This window comes from Rhinoderma darwinii, chromosome 10 (assembly GCF_050947455.1).
Source record: "Rhinoderma darwinii isolate aRhiDar2 chromosome 10, aRhiDar2.hap1, whole genome shotgun sequence".
Classification (NCBI taxonomy): Eukaryota; Metazoa; Chordata; class Amphibia; order Anura; family Rhinodermatidae; genus Rhinoderma; species Rhinoderma darwinii.
Window position 1 is genome coordinate 73,292,303 of NC_134696.1, and position 19,611 is coordinate 73,311,913.

Below are 19,611 nucleotides of genomic sequence, written 5' to 3' on the forward strand. Positions count from 1 at the left end.
TGGAACTTCCTGTATGATCAACTTGCCGAAAAAACACAGACCACACACCAGACCCCCTAAACAAATACAGATGACACACCAAAACCATACCTTAAACAAGTACAGACTCCAGACAAGTCCTCCTAATAAATACAGGACACACATTAGACAGCTTAAATTAAGATGACCACAGCGATCAAGCTGGGAACATTAAGTTCCCACAACTTTCCAACCACTTAACATTCTAACAAGAGGCAAGCATAGTAGTCTCACCTAATATAGTAGATTGATCCTACGGTATGAAATCCTTTGAAATTTCCCCACTCATGCTTGACTGATCTATATACTGGATCACCATATACCGCAGTAGTGCTAGGTCAGCTCCTCTCAGGCCATTGTCTGTGAAGGCACCTGGTAGTGGAGGGCAGCGCAGGAATGGGGAGAGGTATATGGAGCATTCAGGAGATTTGCCAGCTCTTCCAGGATATCTCACCTTTTCCCAGGAGTCTCCTGAATGTTTCGGGAGAGTTGGCAAGTAAGTATAAAGTATGATGTAATTACAAGCTTCAGTCTTTCTCTCACATAGACTGTTCTATACAGGTTCTCCACAGAGGGTGAAGGGGTAGGGAATATTGAGGGAAGGATACAGCACAGAGAAGACAAAGCAGAATAAAATAAAAAATTCACAATATGCCGCCTGATGTGAAGCAGACAAAATGCTGGATTTCAAAGAAATTATGTTAAATGTAGACCGCGTTCCAAATTATTATGCAAATGTTATTTTTCGCTGAATTTTCCTAAATAGTCAATACAAATGACAGTCAGTATAATCTTCAAGCCATCAACCGTTGGAGTATAATGCAAATTTTATTGAACAAATCTCCTAATGATAACAGTTTTCTTTTTAGAAGTAAAAAACTCAAAATACACTGTTTCAAATTATTATGTAAAACAGAGATTAAAACATTTTAAAGGTTGTAAAGAGAACCAAAATGGTAATTTGTTGAATTTGCAGCATCAGGAGGTCATATTTACAGAAATCAAAAGCTCTTTCAATAAAAAAAAACTTAGCAGGCCAAGTTACATGTTAACATAGGACCCCTTCTTTGATATCACCTTCACAATTCTTGCATCCATTGAATTTGTGAGTATTTGGACAGTTTCTGCTTGAATATCTTTGCAGGATGTCAGAATAGCCTCCCAGAGCTTCTGTTTTGATGTGAACTGCCTCCCACCCGCATAGATATTTTGCTTGAGGATGCTCCAAAGGTTCTCAATAGGGTTGAGGTCAGGGGAACATGGGGGCCACACCATGAGCTTCTCTCCTTTTATGCCCATAGCAGCCAATGACACAGAGGTATTCTTTGCAGAATGAGATGGTGCATTGTCATGCATGAAGATAATTTTGCTACGGAAGGCACGGTTCTTCTATTTGTACCACGGAAGAAAGTGGTCAGTCATAAACTCTACGTACTTTGCAGAGGTCATTTTCACACCGTCAGGGACCCTAAAGGGGCCTACCAGCTCTCTCCCCATGATTCCAGCCCAAAAAGATGACTCCGCCACCTCCTTGTTGACGTCGCAGCCCTGTTGGGACATGGTGGTCATTCACCAACCATCCACTACTCCATCCATCTGGACCATCCAGGGTTGCACCGCACTCATCAAAATGTGTGCCACTACCCCTTGAAAAAGCTCCCGCGAAACGCGCATTGGGGCTCTTGGTGTGGTGCTCATTCATATAGGCTTATCATGCAACACACGGGTCGGTATAGGCTCTGGGACCTCTTTTGATTTGTGGTGATTCCCTGGTACCTATATATTTACATTTACATATACAGCAGTGTGATTGTGACCGCTCCTTTTTATACTCTACTGGGTCTGTGATATATTACCTTGCTCAAGCACGTTCTTATGAGGTATATTTGTGGCTTTGTATTTCTTTAAATTATATATTTACAGCATGTCTTTTTGAGTGACTTTTCTCAGTGATATTATATCATATGCCATTCTATATGTTGAGTATATGTCATTTTGAATAGCCTTATTGTTCTCCACACCAGTGTATTTTTAAATTGTTTGTCTCATTTTAGGTCCTGATGGCCAATATGTTTTTATGAGTATTGTAATAAAGGATTTATATTTTTGCAAGTTACATTTGTGTACTTGGTGTTATTTTCTCCCTTTTGGGATGTGTGATATGTCCTCACATACAGCCATAGGTATTTATACAAAACATGACTCCGCCACCTCCTTGCTGATGTCGCAGCCTTGTTGGGACATGGTGGCCATTCACCAACCATCCACTACTCCATCCATCTAGACCATCCAGGGATGCACGGCACTCATCAGTAAAAACAACACTGTTTGAAAATTAGTCTTCATGTATTTCTGAGCCCACTGCAACCGTTTCTGCTTGTGAGAATTGTTTAGGGGTGGCCAAATAATAGCTTTATGCACACTTGCAGACCTCTGGAGGATCCTACACATTGAGATTCGCGGGACTCCAGAGGCACCAGCGGCTTCAAATACCTGTTTGCTGCTTTGCAATGGCATTTTAGCAGCTGTTCTCCTAATCCTATTAATTTGTCTGGCAGAAACCTTCCTCATTATGTCTTTATCTGAACGAACCCGTCTGTGCTCTGAATCAGGCACAAATCTTTTCACAGTACGATGATCACGCCTAAGTTTTCTTGAAATATCCAATGTTTTCATACCTTGTCCAAGGTATTGCACTATTTCACGCTTTTCAGCAGCAGAGAGATCCTTTTTCTTTCCCATATTGCTTGAAACCTGTAGCCTGCTTAATAATGTGGAACGTCCTTCTTAAGTAGTTTTCCTTTGATTGGGCACACCTGGCAAACTAATTATCACAGGTGTCTGAGATTGATTACAATGATCCAAAGAGCCTTAAAACACAATACCATCCATGAGTTTAATTGAAAAATTAATAATTAAATGTTTATGACACTTAAATCCAATGTGCATAATAATTTGGAACACGGTGTACATAAAATAATTCCAAAGTCTGATATAGACAATCATGTTGTTAGGAAACGTCCGTTACTTTCAGGTTGTAATGACTACTAGCCAAGCTTCTGGGTGGCCCTGGTTTGAGATGCAAAGCTTATTTCTCTGTCTGCAACCTATCAGGGCCAAGCGTGGAGTATTTGCGTCTGTTCAGTTTTTTCATTATTGCTTGGGATTTTATCGTGAATGAATGTATCTGATTAAGCTCCTGGTTAAACCCTGAATCCCCTTGACTACTTGGACTCTTTGTACTGGACTTCGGCTTTGTCTTTACCCTCTGCTCACTGATTTGGATATTCTTCTCACAGCTGGTTTCGAACTCTGCAACTCCTGTTTTTGCGATTTGGACTTTTAGTCTCTCCTGGTTTGAATTCTGCTTGTTGATCACCCCTCCAGCTTTCTGGTTATCCGTTCTGGTATTGCCTGCAAGTGCACCTCCTGTCCAACACCTTATTCTGTAAAAGCAACAGCGGTTCTATGCGGCCAAATCCAACCTGCCTTGCGGCGGGCTCTGGTGAAGACCATAGAGTAGCCTTAGACTCTGCTGACCAGAGTGCTGACAGACTTGAGGTAGCTGATTTGATAGTCTATGGCCTTTTTCCTCTGGAACGGAGCAGCAACGAGTTGGTCTCGTCATTTCCTTATTGCAGGGAGATCCTCAAACCTAGGTATTTTCGTTGAGACCTGATACCCCTGAATTTTTCTCTCTTGAGACCTTCTTTGCCGTGCTAGGTATACGGTATAAGGTATAGTGATGTAGCCATCTTTAACTTGATTCTGATAACTTGCTGCAGCGTGATATCACACAAAAAAAAGTCATTGAAAAAGTCAAGATAAGAAATCTAGCCATTGTTTATTTAATGCGTTAAAAGTTAAGGTAGACGGTGTGAGGGTTTAGCATCAGGAGAGGTTGGTACAGCGGTTTCTTTGTAGCCAGAGACAGGGACACCGTGCATTAAAAGTCATAACAGGGCTTTGCCTGTGTTTTTATTCTTGTCAAAGAAACAGCCTCTTGTACAACAAGGCAAAATACAAAATAAATCCTGCTCGTCTGAGCACTAACTAAACAAGATATTATCTAACTATACCGAGTGCCTTCCTACCAGGCACTGGACACAAAGTAACACAGGTCTTTACTCACATAGAATACAGGCTACTCCAGCCTTAGTAGTCTCCAGTCTGAGTCAGGGGTGAGACTCACACACACTGTGTCTGCACCTTTTTATACACAGGCTACAGGTGCAGCTAATTGAGCAGCAGCCTTGTCCTACAAACAGAGATGGACTAGGGATTGGGGAACCCGCCCTGCTCTTCTCCAATCCAACTCCAGGCCCCTTTTCCGGCTTTTCCTTAAGCAGAGATTGGAAAGCTAGAGCTGTCTATGGCAAGAACTACTCATTCCCTGGAGCCTAGGATACATATGACAGGATTCTAGGGGAAATGTACCTTCCCTCAATGACTTTACCTGTCACTGTCTCACATACCCTCTTCCTCTGTTCGAGCCCGTGGGATCGGACACATTTAGCTACAAGGCAGTGTGTCCTAGACAAAGCGTCAGCATTGCCCTGCAGTTTTCCTGCTCTGTGTTCCACAGTATATTTGAAGTTCTGCAAAGTAAGAAACCACCGTGTAACTCTTGCATTTCTCTCTTTAGCTTGACACATCCACGTAAGAGGAGAGTGGTCTGTAACCAACCTAAACCGACGACCCAATAAATAATATCTCAGGGACTCAAGTGCCCACTTAATTGCCAAGCACTCCCGTTCAACTATGCTATAGTTTATCTCAGCTGGGGTAAGTTTTCTGCTCAAATAGGTCACAGGATGTTTCTCACCACCCACCTCTTGTGACAGAACTGCTCCGAGCCCCACATTAGAAGCATCAGTTTGGACAACAAACTCCTTTTTGAAGTCAGGAGTGACTAAGACTGGTTGGTTATACAGGGCCAGTTTCAACTCTTGAAAGGCGCTTTCAGCCTTCGTGTCCCACTTGACCATGACAGACTTACTTCCCTTGGTAAGATCTGTCAGGGGCGCTGCTGTGCTGGCAAAGTTTGGAATGAACCTGCGGTAATAACCTGCAATTCCTAGAAAAGCTAAACTTTGTTGACCTGTGGCTTTATCACCCCTCTCCCAATTATGTACCCCAGATACCGTGCTTCCTCCAAGCCTAAGGAACATTTCTTTGGGTTTGCTGTTAACCCTGCGGCTCTGAGGGAGTTTAGTACTGCTTGTGCTTTTGGTAAGTGGCTTTCCCAGTCATCACTAAAGATTATAATGTCGTCCAGATATGCCGAAGCATACCGACGATGGGGTTTGAGGACTATGTCCATTAACCTTTGAAAGGTCGCTGGAGCCCCATGTAGCCCAAATGGTAAACAAATATATTGAAACAGACCATCCGGGGTGATGAACGCAGTTTTCTCTTTGGCGCCCTCCGTGAGGGGTACTTGCCAATAGCCTTTGGTTAAATCAAGTGTTGAAAAATACCTTGAATGGCCCAGTCTCTCTATTAACTCGTCACTCTTGGCATTGGGTATGCGTCAAACTTTGACATCTCATTTAACTTGCGGAAGTCGTTACAGAAACGCAATAACCCATCTGGTTTCGGAATCAATACAATGGGACTTGACCATTCACTTTTTGACTCTTCAATAATCCCAAGGTCTAGCATTTTCTTGACCTCCTCAGATATGGCTTGTCTACGAGCTTCAGGGACTCTGTAGGGTTTCAAGTGGATCCGAACCTGAGGCTCGGTCACAATGTCATGTTTTATTATACTGGTCTGTCCTGGCAGTTCTGAAAACACGTCTGTGTTTCTCTGCACAAACTCTTTTGTCTCCTGTTTCTGTGGCTTTGCGAGGGATTCTGACACATACACATCTGGGTTAGGACTATAGGGGGTCCTTACTGCCACGAGGGTCTCTCTTTCTTTCCATGGCTTAATTAAGTTTACATGGTATAACTGCACTGTCTTCCTTTTACCTGGTTGGTAAACTTTATAATTTACATCCCCCACCTTTTCAATTATCTCATACGGCCCTTGCCATCTAGCAAGAAATTTGCTTTCTACGGTTGGCACTAAGACCAACACTCGATCACCAGAGTTAAAATTTCTAACTTTAGCAGTTCGGTTATACACCCTGCTCTGAGCATCCTGAGCTTGCTCTGTACCTTTCAATCAGGTTCACCAGCTGTTCCGCATCTGTAGGATCTCCTTGACCGACCCAATGCTGAACCTTCGGTGGTAAGGAGCGGATGTATTTGTCAAGCACCACTCTCTCCACGATCTGCGCAAGGGTTGATTCCTCTGGCTGTAGCCATTTCCTTGCAAGATGGACAAGATCATACATTTGTGATCGCGCTGGTAGGTGTTCCACGAAAGTCCAGTTGTGCACCCGTCGAGCACGCACATTCATATTAACACCCAGACGGGCAAGGATCTTACCCTTCAGCTTGGAGTAATCCTTGGTATCCTGCTCATTGAGATCAAAGTACGCCTTTTGCGGCTCTCCGGTTAGGAAAGGTGCCAACACTGCTGCCCACTGATCTGAAGGTAGCTTCTCTCGTTCTGCCACTCGCTTAAACACCATGAGATAGGCCTCAACGTCGTCGGTGGATGTCATCTTCTGCAGAGATGTCTGTACCGCTGCACGAGTGGTTTGGCGCAAACCATGAGGCCCCGCTGACCTCTCCACTGAGGCCTGAATTTGGTCTTGCAAATAGCGATTAATTTGCTGCTGTTCTTTTAAGGCCAGTCTGTGGGCTTCACCCAGCAGAATATTGGTTTCAGCCTGGGCACGCATGGCTTCCTCATGCACCATTCGCTGAGTCGCGCTGGCTTCTTGCAGAGCTGTGCTGATCTTCCCCTGGTTGATATTAGCCTGAATCAGCTGTTTAAGTATTTCCTCCATTTTAACAGTCTCTTTTAGCCCTGTTGCCGCCTTCACCCAAGACATACACTTCCAAGCACTCTCGGGGAGAAAAAATTGTGTTGTTGCCCCTAGCAACGATTTTCCACTTGGAGCAGCAAAAGTCCTTTTAAATAGGGGTATGTCTCTTTAAGACCGTGCCCGCATCGGCCACCATATGTGAGGGTTTAGCATCAGGAGAGGTTGGTACAGCGGTTTCTTTGTAGCCAGAGACAGGGACACCGTGCATTAAAAGTCATAACAGGGCTTTGCCTGTGTTTTTATTCTTGTCAAAGAAACAGCCTCTTGTACAACAAGGCAAAATACAAAATAAATCCTGCTCGTCTGAGCACTAACTAAACAAGATATTATCTAACTATACCGAATGCCTTCCTACCAGGCACTGGACACAAAGTAACACAGGTCTTTACTCACATAGAATACAGGCTACTCCAGCCTTAGTAGTCTCCAGTCTTAGTCAGGGGTGAGACTCACACACACTGTGTCTGCACCTTTTTATACACAGGCTACAGGTGCAGCTAATTGAGCAGCAGCCTTGTTCTACAAACAGAGATGGACTAGGGATTGGGGAACCCGCCCTGCTCTTCTCCAATCCAACTCCAGGCCCTTTTTCCGGCTTTTCCTTAAGCCGAGATTGGAAAGCTAGAGCTTTCTATGGCAAGAACTACTCATTCCCTGGAGCCTAGGATACATATGACAGGATTCTAGGGGAAATGTACCTTCCCTCAATGACTTTACCTGTCACTGTCTCACAACGGCTACATCTGTATTCTATGGTGAACCAGATATCACTGCAGTGGCTGAGTCCAATCAGTTATACCTCCAGCAGGGACGGCTTCCTGTCAAGCATAACTGTTCGGAATTCAGACGATGGTCCGTCCCTCCATAGTGGAATGATGCAACGCTCAGTTGTCAATTCCGCCGAGGCCTTTCTGAAACTTTAAAAGATCTTCTGGTAAATTAGCCTCAGCCCTCGACTTTGGAGGATACCATGAATCTTGTTGTGCATCTCGACCGATGTCTACGAGAGCGGAAAAAACTGAATGTTCAGCAAAGGTCTCTCCTCTTCCCTGCGCTGAGATCCCTCCATCTGTCTCACAGGAGCCCATACAGTTGGGATCCTCGATATCTGTTCCAAACGTCTGGCTCCGTAAAACTTCAGAGCCTAGATGACCCCCGGGAAGGCCATCTGGGCGCTCAGGGATTTCTCAAAAAATCCTTTTGCGTGCCAATATATTGTTTAACAATGTTCGTATTTCTGGTCAAACTTTCGTACATTGTGGTTCTGCGAGTAATTTTTGGGATTTTCAGGTTGCTAAAAAATTGGCTATTCCCCTCGTTCAACTGAGGAGTCCTGTCAAAGTGCCTACTGTAGATAATACCCCTCTCTCTCAAGGGTCGGTCAAGTTCTCCACTTCGCCTGTTACTTTGGAAGTGGTTACCTTGAATACTGAACTAATCTCTTTATTTATCCTAGATTTGATTAAGTGAAATCCTAAATATCATGAATCTTGCATGTCTCTGTCTACTACTAATGTATCTTGCAATACAACATCGTTGTCGGAGTGTATTCAAGATTTTATGGATGTATTTTCTGAAATAGATTGTGAACCCCTGCCTCCTCATAGACCGTATGATTGCCCTATAGTACTCCTCCCTAATGCTAAGATTCCTAAGGGGCGGATTTATAATCTTTCTACTCCGGAAAGCCAGGCCATGAAAGATTATATTAAAAATAGTCTCCGTAAGGGTCATATTTGTCCATCTTGGGTGGGTGCAGGTTTTTTCTTTCTTGAAAAGAAAAAACTAAATATTTTTGTAGTTCAGGCCGTTACGGACGCGGCGATACCAATTATGTATAGTCTGTTTATTTATCTATTTTTATTAATAATAAAGGACTGATAAGGGAAAAAGGGTGATTTTTACTTTTAAAAAAAAAATTTTCACACAACTTTTGTTTTACTTTTTTACTTTGTCCCAATAGGAGACTTGAGGACAGGAGGCCCTGATCGCTATTCTAATACACTGCACTACATGCGTAGTGCAGTGTATTAGAGCCGTCAGCTACTCACGATGGCATAGCCGGACGCCATTGTTAGGTGTCCGGTTGCCATAGTCACCATCTCCGCTCTCGTGTAGCAGGCCGTCGATGGTGGTTTAACTCCTAAAAAGCCACGATCGCTATTGAACGCAGCTTTTAAGTGGTTAATCAGAGGGGACACATCGATCGGTCCCCGCTGTAGGAGCTGCGGCAACTGCTGTGCGAGACAGCAGCTGTCACAGCTCCTGTATGTGTCCGGAAGACGGCCGAATTGGCCGTTACTCCCGTCTCGTACTATTAGGTCATGGAGCGTGAACGATACAACTACCATGACCTAATAGTACGTCCAGGAGCGGGAAGGGGTTAAGTGGGCGTTTGAAGAATAGCACTACTTTCTTGGGGAGCTAGACATCAAATTACTGTACTTACCGACCATAAAAAGCTGCTCACTGATTTGGATATTCTTCTCACAGCTGGTTTCAACCTCTGCAGCTCCTGGTATTCTTTTGTTTTGCGATTTGGACTTTTAGTATCTCCTGGTTTGAACTCTGCTTGTTAATAACCCCTCTGGCTTTCTGGTTATCCGTTCCGGTATTGCCTGCAAGTGCACCTCCTGTCCAACACCTTATTCTGTAAAAGCAACCTGGGTTCTTTGCGGCCAAATCCAACTTGCCTTGCGGCGGGCTCTGGTGAAGACCATTGAGTAGCGTTAGACTCTGCTGACCAGTGTGGGGACGGACTTGAGGTAGCTGATTTACTTGTACGCTTGATCCAGACAGTGTCCAGTTGCCTTTGGGGAATTGCTCGTATAGCAATTCCATAAACTTTCACTCTGGGGAATTTCTCAAGTAGTGATTCCTTGACACAAGTGCAGGGTATGGGGGCAGTTGCCCCAGTCATGAAAAGTTGTATTTGCTGGAGGTCCTCTTCAAATTACTTTCATGATATTGTATTCAAATGTTCAAAATACTCCTCTCATTGTTCGACTATTACTTTTCATTGCGTTTCAATAGAAATGTTTTAATCTTAGTGTTTGGTTCCAGTTAAATGTTCAAATCAAAAAAAGTTCAATGTTAGTTAGCTGGTGAATACAATTTATAGTCGAAAGGAAAATATACACATCAGAGAGACAAAACAATGGTTAAGATGACATTTTAATCAAAGTCATATATCTGTTCCAGGAGGTGAAAGTTAAGAGGAGGAGAATATTTGAATAAGATGTTTGCCCATGTCCTTATCTCTAGCAGTTGCTTATCTCTTCCATAATATATATATATATATATATATATATATATATATATATATATAAATATATATATATATATAAATATATATATATATATATATATATATATATATATATAGACAAAAACAAATTAAAGATCACACAAAAAAGAAACTATCTGAACCGTCTTGAATAATCTTAAAAATACATCTTTAGATCTAACAGAAAAATATAAAACTATTTTTTAAAAATTAACCTGAAAGTCCAGTGACTACATAATTTTTCACATCACAGGCTTTTGAGCAGACCTGTCGGCAATGAATGTATATGTGCATTGAGTAAACTTAAGATCTGGATGTCAGGCCATGAAGCTCTCAAGATAATTTTTCTCTGAGCTCTTGTCTGTGAATGTGATTTAAAAATGCGCAGGCTATTTAGGCTGGATTCACAAAGAGTTTTGCTGTTTTTCGTAGCGTTTTTCACTGCATTTCTTTAGGTTTACAATGCTGTGGCCAGATTTTACTTTAAAAATGATAGTGAAATATTGATAAGGAAACTTAATAGTAGTCTGGTCAAATTCTTAACATGCATGTCTGCAGATTTCCAAGACCTCAATACAATCATTTATTTTTACATGTGTTGGAGGGGTTTAGGGCCTGGACTGGCTTTTATACTTTTAAGTTTTGTTACAAAGTCTTCTATAAGCTAAAAATGCAAGTTAATTATCATATTACTGTGTATTTGATTGATCTAGTGTGGAGCACCCCCTGAGTAATGTTAACTCTCAACTGAGTGCTGAAAAGACAGATCCTATGAGTGCAATAGGCCACAGAGCCAAGGATATATCTCAGTTAATAATCACATTGACTGTAGGATCACGGTTAAACTTCTGTTGAGTGGTAGCCATGTTGGTTGTATATACTTACAGGTATAAAGAACTATAACAGAATTATATCACAACTAACGGGGAGGCTGTGATCTGCCATTTTACAAACGTGTGTGTCCCTTACTAAACGACATGAGAATTTAGAAGAATCCTTACAAGGGAATTATCTACTATCACTAAGGCACCAATAATAAGCAGCTTTCATTATAGTCATATTCAAGAACAAATTAAGAAGTCATGGAATGAAACAAGAAAGTTGCTTAATCCCATTTTATGTCGCCAAACAGTAAAATTTCATTAACAGCATTCACCGAGCAGTCTGGGTTCCTGTCTTTAACACGACTTGGTTCCATAATAAGAAGTATTATCCTAGACAAGAATGACATGCGCAGGTTGGAAGACTGTTTTCCAATAATTTGGTATGTTAACACATTATTATAATTATATTAGCTGCCTCTCTGTATATAAAAAAATTGCCAGAGAAGAATTTAAAGTATGTTTTCCAATCAAAGACAATACACAAGAATAAGCGGAGCACTAAGAGTTAGGTAAAACGACATGCTGGTTGTGATTGTTTGCTATCAGGATGCAATAAAATAGAGTAAAGAATATATCCCATAACAGTATAAAATGTTTTATATCTATCCACCATTAAGTAAAGGAATGTGTCTTGAAGCGTGTGGGGTATATAATTTAGTGTCTCAGGCAGGGGGACTTAAGCTTGGAGTTACTTATTGAGTGATTGGTTGATTTCCATGAGGTCTTATACTAGCATCACTTTATGCAAAAGGTGATTTCAAGCATAACCTACTGTACAAAGCAGATCATGGAGAATTACACATCGGCCGCTTTCGCATCATACATTCCAATGCAGCATGATGGGGGGGGGGGGGGAGAGACATATTTTTATGAAGGAATATTACAAACCCTATCTAAATTGAGACTTAATGGAATTTGAGGTGGAATTTTACGGCAAAGTAATACTAAAAGCACTAGGTCATGTGTATTCATATGTCTATGTGCTCCATATAACTCCACCTGTTTTACCTATATGGCCAGGAACGAGTATTCTCACACCCTGCCAAAACTTGAGTTAATCCTGTAATAAAGTGCACTGTGAAAATCATGGCTGGGATAAGAAGACAAAGGATTATGGAGTATTTAGTCACTCATTCAGAAGTGATTTTAATTGTGGCAAACGGCCTATGATCTATGTTAAAAGATGCATCATTCCATTTGTTTCTGTTTAACCAGTCTCTAGGTTCAGGGAAGTGTTAGAATCTCCCCTCCTCTATTCGTGTCAGGGCATCACTCGGGCTGCGGTTGCTGCTGCTGCTGATTGTTGGTTGATGGCTCTCCACTATTTGCTTCCTGTTCCTCATCAGAAACGGCTTCAAGGTGGTATACCTGACGAATGGTTCGGGTGGTAAACTGAATTGGTGCCCTCCTACAAGGAAAAGAGATTTGAACATAAGTTACATATTATAGCTAGATTCTGGTTTTCTTTTATGAGCAAGCATAACAACCATAGGATGATCTTATACAACATACTAGTGAAGTCCAATAATGCATAAATAGTTAGGACACTTACACACTAGTATACAAAATTGTCCAGTATATAAATACAGGCTCTTTCATCACCACCAGCAATATAGTTGTTCATAGTGGTAAACTGAACCAAAATAAATGTGATCATAGAGATGGTAGAGTCAGAAAACGCAATATATATATATTCATTTTTTGCAAAATGTATTTTCATCAATAGAGAAAGATATGTCAAAAAACTATTTTTGATGATGTGCATATAATAATAATGTATAGCACCCAGGGTGCTAGAATCCATTTGAGGATACGGTTAGGTTTCCTTTTTCCCGGTTACGTCGTTCTTGGACTAGTAGCAGAAACTTATGCATGCATCCACCCTAACAAAATATGCTAAAGTGCAAAGAATTCCAAGGAGACACAGAAGTCCAATTGAATCCTATCCTATTAAAAGACGACACCATTTACCATCAACGATGGTTTGCTCTCAGCAATCGTTACTCATTAGATCTGATGCATCTGACTCTACAACACCTGCAGATAGCAAACAAAGCTACGCAAAAAGACAACCAAGCTTGACATTGAATTTAAACAAATCATCTAGCTAGATTGCTACAATCAAATGCAGAAGGAATTGAAAAGTTTTATTGACTAATTGAAAAATTCAATATTGCAAAGTAAATTAAATTAATTTGAAAGAGATACACTTGACTATCAACATAATAGACTTTACTCTTGGGCTGAAGACAGAAGGTTTTCTAGGCAAATTAAGAAAAATTATAAATCCAACACAAGTGGAGACAATTTATCCACAGATAACAGAAAAAAAAAAAAAAAAACAGAGAAAATCGTAAGAAAGGAGCCCAAATGACTTTACGTTCAACTTAAAAAAAAATCGAAATCTACAAACGTGCCTTTTTTTTTTTTTTTTAGAGAAGGTGAAAACCAGCAGAACCCAGGACAAAAGATTCATCCAACGAAAGGACTACAAGACCAAGCATAGAACAGAGACATACAAAATCAAAGACCAGAAACAGAAAAAAGTCACAAACTGATCATTAATATATCTTCCAGAAATATGGCTGAACCTGAACTCAGTCTTTTAGATAAAGGTTTAGGATTCGTTCCAACACACAACAATTTGATTTTATAGTTGACTTCCTTCGCTTATGCCGCAATATGCGGTTATGTATGAATTTTATAGATAAATTAACCCTTTCATGACCAAGGGTCATTGATGCCCCTGTGTCCAGGTCAAATATTCCATTTTTGATATGCCTTTCTTTAAAGGATAATATCTTTGGAACCGCTTTGAATAGTACAACTATTTTTACTTTACTGTTTTTTTTGACAAGACTTATGAGGCTTTCATTTTCTATATTCGTTTATCTAATTCTGTTTTTAATTTGTATTATGAGCAGACAAATCAAAATTTTTTTTTAGAAAAAACACTTTTTTGTAATTTTTAGATATATATGTATATTTATTATTTTTCAATTTTTCATGGCTGTTTTGCATCAGTGTCTCAAAATTTCAATCCATTTCCCGGCCGTCTGACCGTTTTTAACCACCATTTGCCATCCATTTTTCATGGACGTTAAAAAAAAGTGGATGAATTTTAGTTGTTATGGTTTTTTTTGCCCCAACCCCCTGAAAACACCACAGTGGCCATGTAGATAGTGACGCAATACCACTGTAGATAGTACCACATTGCCCACATACAGATGTAGCCGTCTTTACCTTGACTTTTAACGCATTAAATAAACAACGGCTAGATCTCTTATTTTAACTTCTTCAATGACTTTTCAATGGCTTTTGATGTGTGATATCACGCTGCAGCAAGTTATCAGAATCTAGTTAAAGATGGCTACATCTGTAGATAGTGCCAGTGCCCACATAGTGCCACAGTGCTCCCTGTGCAATAATGCCAACATAGTGCAAACACAGTGCCCATGTACAGTGCCACGGTGTCCCCTGTAGGCAGTGCCAATATAATGCCACAGTGCCCATGTAGATAGTGCCACACCCCCTGTATATAGCACCCCCTGTAGATAGCACCACACCTCCTGTATATAGTGCCACCCCCTGTACATAGCACCAACCCCCTGTACATAGCACCACACCCCCTGTAGATAGCAACATCCCCTCTGTATTTATCAACAATCCCCCGGCAGATAGCGCCACCCCTCCCCCCTCCCGTAAATGGCACCCCCTTCCTGTAAATAGCACCACTGTAGCTCCCTTTCAGCAGCAGAATCCCTCTGGCCGAATATTCCGCTCCAACAGCAAGCCACTGATGTCTCTGTCCATATATGGACAGTGACGTTAGGGGTTAACTCTAAAAGCGGAATCCCGTGCCAGAGCGGGGATTCCGCTGCAGGATTAGCCCCCGACGTCACTGTCCATATATGGATAGCGACTCCAGGGGCTTCTCCAGTAGCAGAATCCCCAGCACAGAGCGATCTGACACCGGGGATTCCACTCCTAGAGAGAGCTGACGTTATTGTCCATATATGGATAGTGACACCAGGGGCTTATCCAGTAGTGGAATCCCTGGCACAGAGCTGCCAGCCTCCAGGGATCCGACTTGTAAATCCCTCAAACATAGGTACAGTGAAGGAAATAAGTATCTTATCCCTTACTGATTTTGTAAGTTTGCCCACTGTCAAAGTCATGAACAGTCTAGAATTTTTAGGCTAGGTTAATTTTACCAGTGAGAGATAGATTATATAAAAAAAAAAAAAAAGAAAATCACATAGTCAAAATTATATATATTTATTTGCATTTTGCACAGAGAAATAAGTATTTGATCCCCTACCAACCATTAAGTGTTCAGCCTCCTCCAGACCAGTTACACGCTCCAAATCAACTTGGTGCCTGCATTAAAGACAGCTGTCTTAAATGGTCACCTGTATAAAAGACTCCTGTGCACAGACTCAATTAATCAGTCTGACTCTAACCTTTACAACATGGGCAAGACCAAAGAGCTTTCTAAGGATGTCAGGGACAAGATCATAGACCTGCACAAGGCTGGAATGGGCTACAAAACCATAAGTAAGACGCTGGGTGAGAAGGAGACAACTGTTGGTGCAATAGTAAGAAAATGGAAGACATACAAAATGACATCGATCTCGGGCTCCATGCAAAACCTCACCTCGTGGGGTATCCTTGATCCTGAGGAAGGTGAGAGCTCAGCCGAAAACTACACGGGGGGAACTTGTTAATGATCTCAAGGCAGCTGGGACCACAGTCACCAAGAAAACCATTGGTAACACATTACGCCGTAATGGATTAAAATCCTGCAGTGCCCGCAAGGTCCACCTGCTCAAGAAGGCACATGTACAGGCCCATCTGAAGTTTGCAAACGAACATATGGATGATTCTGAGAGTGATTGGGAGAAGGTGCTGTGGTCAGATGAGACTAAAATTGAGCTCTTTGGCATTAACTCAACTCGCCGTGTTTGGAGGAAGAGAAATGCTGCCTGTGACCCAAAGAACACCGTCCCCACTGTCAAGCATGGAGGTGGAAACATTATGTTTTGGGGTGTTTCTCTGCTAAGGGCACAGGACTACTTCACCGCATCAATGGGAGAATGGATGGAGCCATGTACCGTCAAATCCTGAGTGACAACCTCCTTCCCTCCACCAGGACATTAAAAATGGCTCGTGGCTGGGTCTTCCAGCACGACAATGACCCGAAACATACAGCCAAGGCAACAAAGGAGTGGCTCAAAAAGAAGCACATTAAGGTCATGGAGTGGCCTAGCCAGTCTCCAGACCTTAATCCCATCGAAAACTTATGGAGGGAGGGAGCTGAAGATCCGAGTTGCCAAGCGACAGCCTCGAAATCTTAATGATTTACAGATGATCTGCAAAGAGGAGTGGGCCAAAATTCCATCTAACATGTGTGCAAACCTCATCCTCAACTTCAAAAAAAAGTCTGACTGCTGTGCTTGCCACCAAGTATTAAGTCTTGTTTGCCAAAGGGATCAAATACTTATTTCTCTGTGCAGAATGCAAATAAATATATATAATTTTGACAATGTGATTTTCTGTTTTTTTTTTAAAATATAATCTATTTCTCACTGGTAAAATTAACCTAGCCTAAAAATTCTAGACTGTTCAAGTGGGCAAACTTACAAAATCAGCAAGGGATCAAATACTTATTTCTTTCACTGTATAGCAAGGAAAAATAGCAGCACTCCAAATTGAAAGTATCCAAAAGCGGTTTTTATTCACCCATATGTGTAAGGGGTGCAACGTTTCAGCTGCTCAATGCAGCCTTTGTCAAGCAATGAAATACAAGTGTAACAATCCTTTCAGACAGCCCACAGTGGGTGGGACAAAAATACAACATAAAAAATATCAAACACATCAACACAATCCAATATAAGTGTAGATCTCGAACATAATAAAAAATTAGTGTCATAGTGGTTTTTAATGTAATTGTCCATATATGGATAGTGACAACAGAGGCTTCTCTAGTAGCAGAATCCCCGGCCAGGGTGTCGGCCGGGGATTCCACTCCTAGAAAGAGCCACTAACGTCATGTCCAAATGGACAGTGACGTCAGGGGCTCTCTCTATAAGAGGAATTCCCAGCCAGTGCGATCTGACACCGGGGATTCCGCTCCTAGAGTCAGTTCAGGTGGCGCTATCTACAGCGGGGGGATTGCTATCTGCAGGGGGGTGGTACTACAGCGGGGATGGAAAGACGATGGGGGCTCCCTCTAGGATGGGAATCCCCAGCCAGAGCTTAGGTGGTGCTATCTGCAGGGGCTTTTGCGCTACCTACAGCGGGTTGTGGGTGGAACTATCTACGGTCGGGGGTGTATTCCGGGGCTCTTAAAGCCCCGGCCGATATGAGAGTGCAGCGCTGCTCACACTGAAGCAGAACTACAATCATTAACCCCCTTAAGGACATAGACTAGTTGGCACATTCATGACACAGCCTCATTTTTCAAATCTGGCATGTGTCACTTTATGAGGTAATAACTTTGGAATGCTTTTACCTATACAAGTGATTCGGAGATTGTTTTCTCGTGACACCTTGGACTTTAAGTTAGTGGTAAAATTTGGTCGATACATTCAGTATTTAATTGTGAAAAACAGCAACATTTTGCGAAAAATTGAATTTTTCTAAATTTAAATGTATCTGCTTGTAAGACAGATAGTAATACCACACAAAATAGTTGCTAATTAACATATCCCATATGCCTACTTTAGATTGGCATCGTTTTTAGAAAAAAAAAATATTTTTCTAGGACGTTACAAGGCTTACAACTTTAGCAGCAATTTCTCACATTTTCAAGAAAATTTCAAAAGCCTATTTTTACAAGGACCAGTTCAGTTCTGAAGTGGTTTTGAGAGGCCCATGCAATAAAAACCCCGATAAGTCACCCCATTTTAAAAACTGCACCCCTCAAAGTATTCAAAACAAAGGAGCACCTAGTGGATTTTGAGGACACCTTTTTATTAGATTATATTTTATGCACCATGTCAGGTTTGAAGCGGTCTTGTGGTACCAAAACAAAGGAAACATCCCAAAAATACCCCATTTTGGAAACTACACACCTTGAGGAGTTAATCCAGGGGTGTAGTGTGCATTTTGACACCACATGTGTGTTAGTGATTTTATTAGAATTTGGACGTGAAAATTAAAAATTTAATTTTTTTTCCAATAAGATGTCGTTTTAGCTGAAAAAAAATCTATTAATACAAGGAATAAAATAAGAAAAGCGCCCCAAACATTTGTAAAGCAATTGTAGAGCTCAGAAGGGAAAGAGCACCATTTGGCTTCTGAGCACAGATTTTGCTGGAATATTTTATAAGGAATTTATCTAGGGGTGTATTGAGCATTTTTACCGCACAGGAGTTTTCCAGAATTTGATGCAAAGAATGAAAAAGTACACATTTTTCACAATTATGCCATTTCAGTGCCCAATATGTTGTGCCCAGCTTGGATTATTGGAGATCCTCCCACCATAAATTGTTACGCAGGTTATCCCGAGTTATCCCGAGTACAGCAATACCCCACATGTGGTAATTATCTGCTGCTTGGGCACACGACAGAGCTCAGAAGGGAAGGAGCAACATTTGGCTTTTGAGCACAGATTTTGCTGGAATATTTGTCAAGCGCCATGTTGTGTTTGCAGAGCCCCTGAGGTACCAGTATAGTGGAAACCCCCAAGAAGTAACCCCATTTTGGAAACTACACCCCTCAAGGAATTTATCTATTGGTGTAGTGAGCATTTTTACCCAACAGGAAATTTCCAGAATTTGATGCAAAGAATGAAAAAGTACAAATTTTTCACAATTATGCCATTTCAGTGCCCAATATCTTGTGCCCAGCTTCTGTTATCGGAGATATTCTCACCATAAATTGTTATGCAGGTTCTTCAGAGTACGGCAATACCCCCACATGTCGCCATTATCTGCTGCCTGGACACACGACGGGGCTCAGAACGGAAGGATCACCATTTTGCTTTTGAGCACAGATTTTGCTGGAATATTTGTCAAGCACCATGTTGTGTTTGCAGAGCCCCTGAGGTACCAGTACAGTGGAAACCCCCAAGAAGTGACCCCATTTTGGAAACTACACCCCTCAAGGAATTTATTTAGGGGTGTAGGGAGCATTTTGACACACAGCAAATTTCTAGAATTTGATGGCATATATAAAAAAGTGAACATTTTTCACAATTATGCCATTTCAGTGCCCAATATGTTGTGCCCAGCTTGCGTTATCGGAGATATTCTCAACATAAATTGTTATGTAGATTCTCCCGAGTATGGCAATACCCCCACATGTGGCCATTATCTGCTGCCTGGGCACATGGCAGGGCTCAGAAGGGAAGGAGCACCAATTCGCTTTGGAGCTTAGATTTTGCTGGAATGGTTTTTAGTATAAAAATTTGTATACAATTTATACTGAAAAGTTTATATAACTTTGTATAAATTTTATTAAAATTTTGATAAATT

General features: G+C 41.4%; 1 protein-coding gene across 5 annotated transcripts in view; it reads right to left on the bottom strand.

The window, feature by feature from the left end:
* Positions 1-10,122: 10,122 nt before the first annotated feature.
* Positions 10,123-19,611, bottom strand: part of LOC142662116 (myosin-10-like) — a 428,074-nt gene continuing 418,585 nt past the window's right edge. For all 5 annotated transcript variants that reach the window (XM_075840065.1, XM_075840064.1, XM_075840061.1 and 2 more), the window contains one exon: positions 10,123-12,539. In XM_075840065.1, coding sequence (XP_075696180.1) covers positions 12,401-12,539 — 139 coding nt within the window. In that variant the 3' untranslated portion in view covers positions 10,123-12,400. The remainder of the gene's footprint in view (positions 12,540-19,611) is intronic.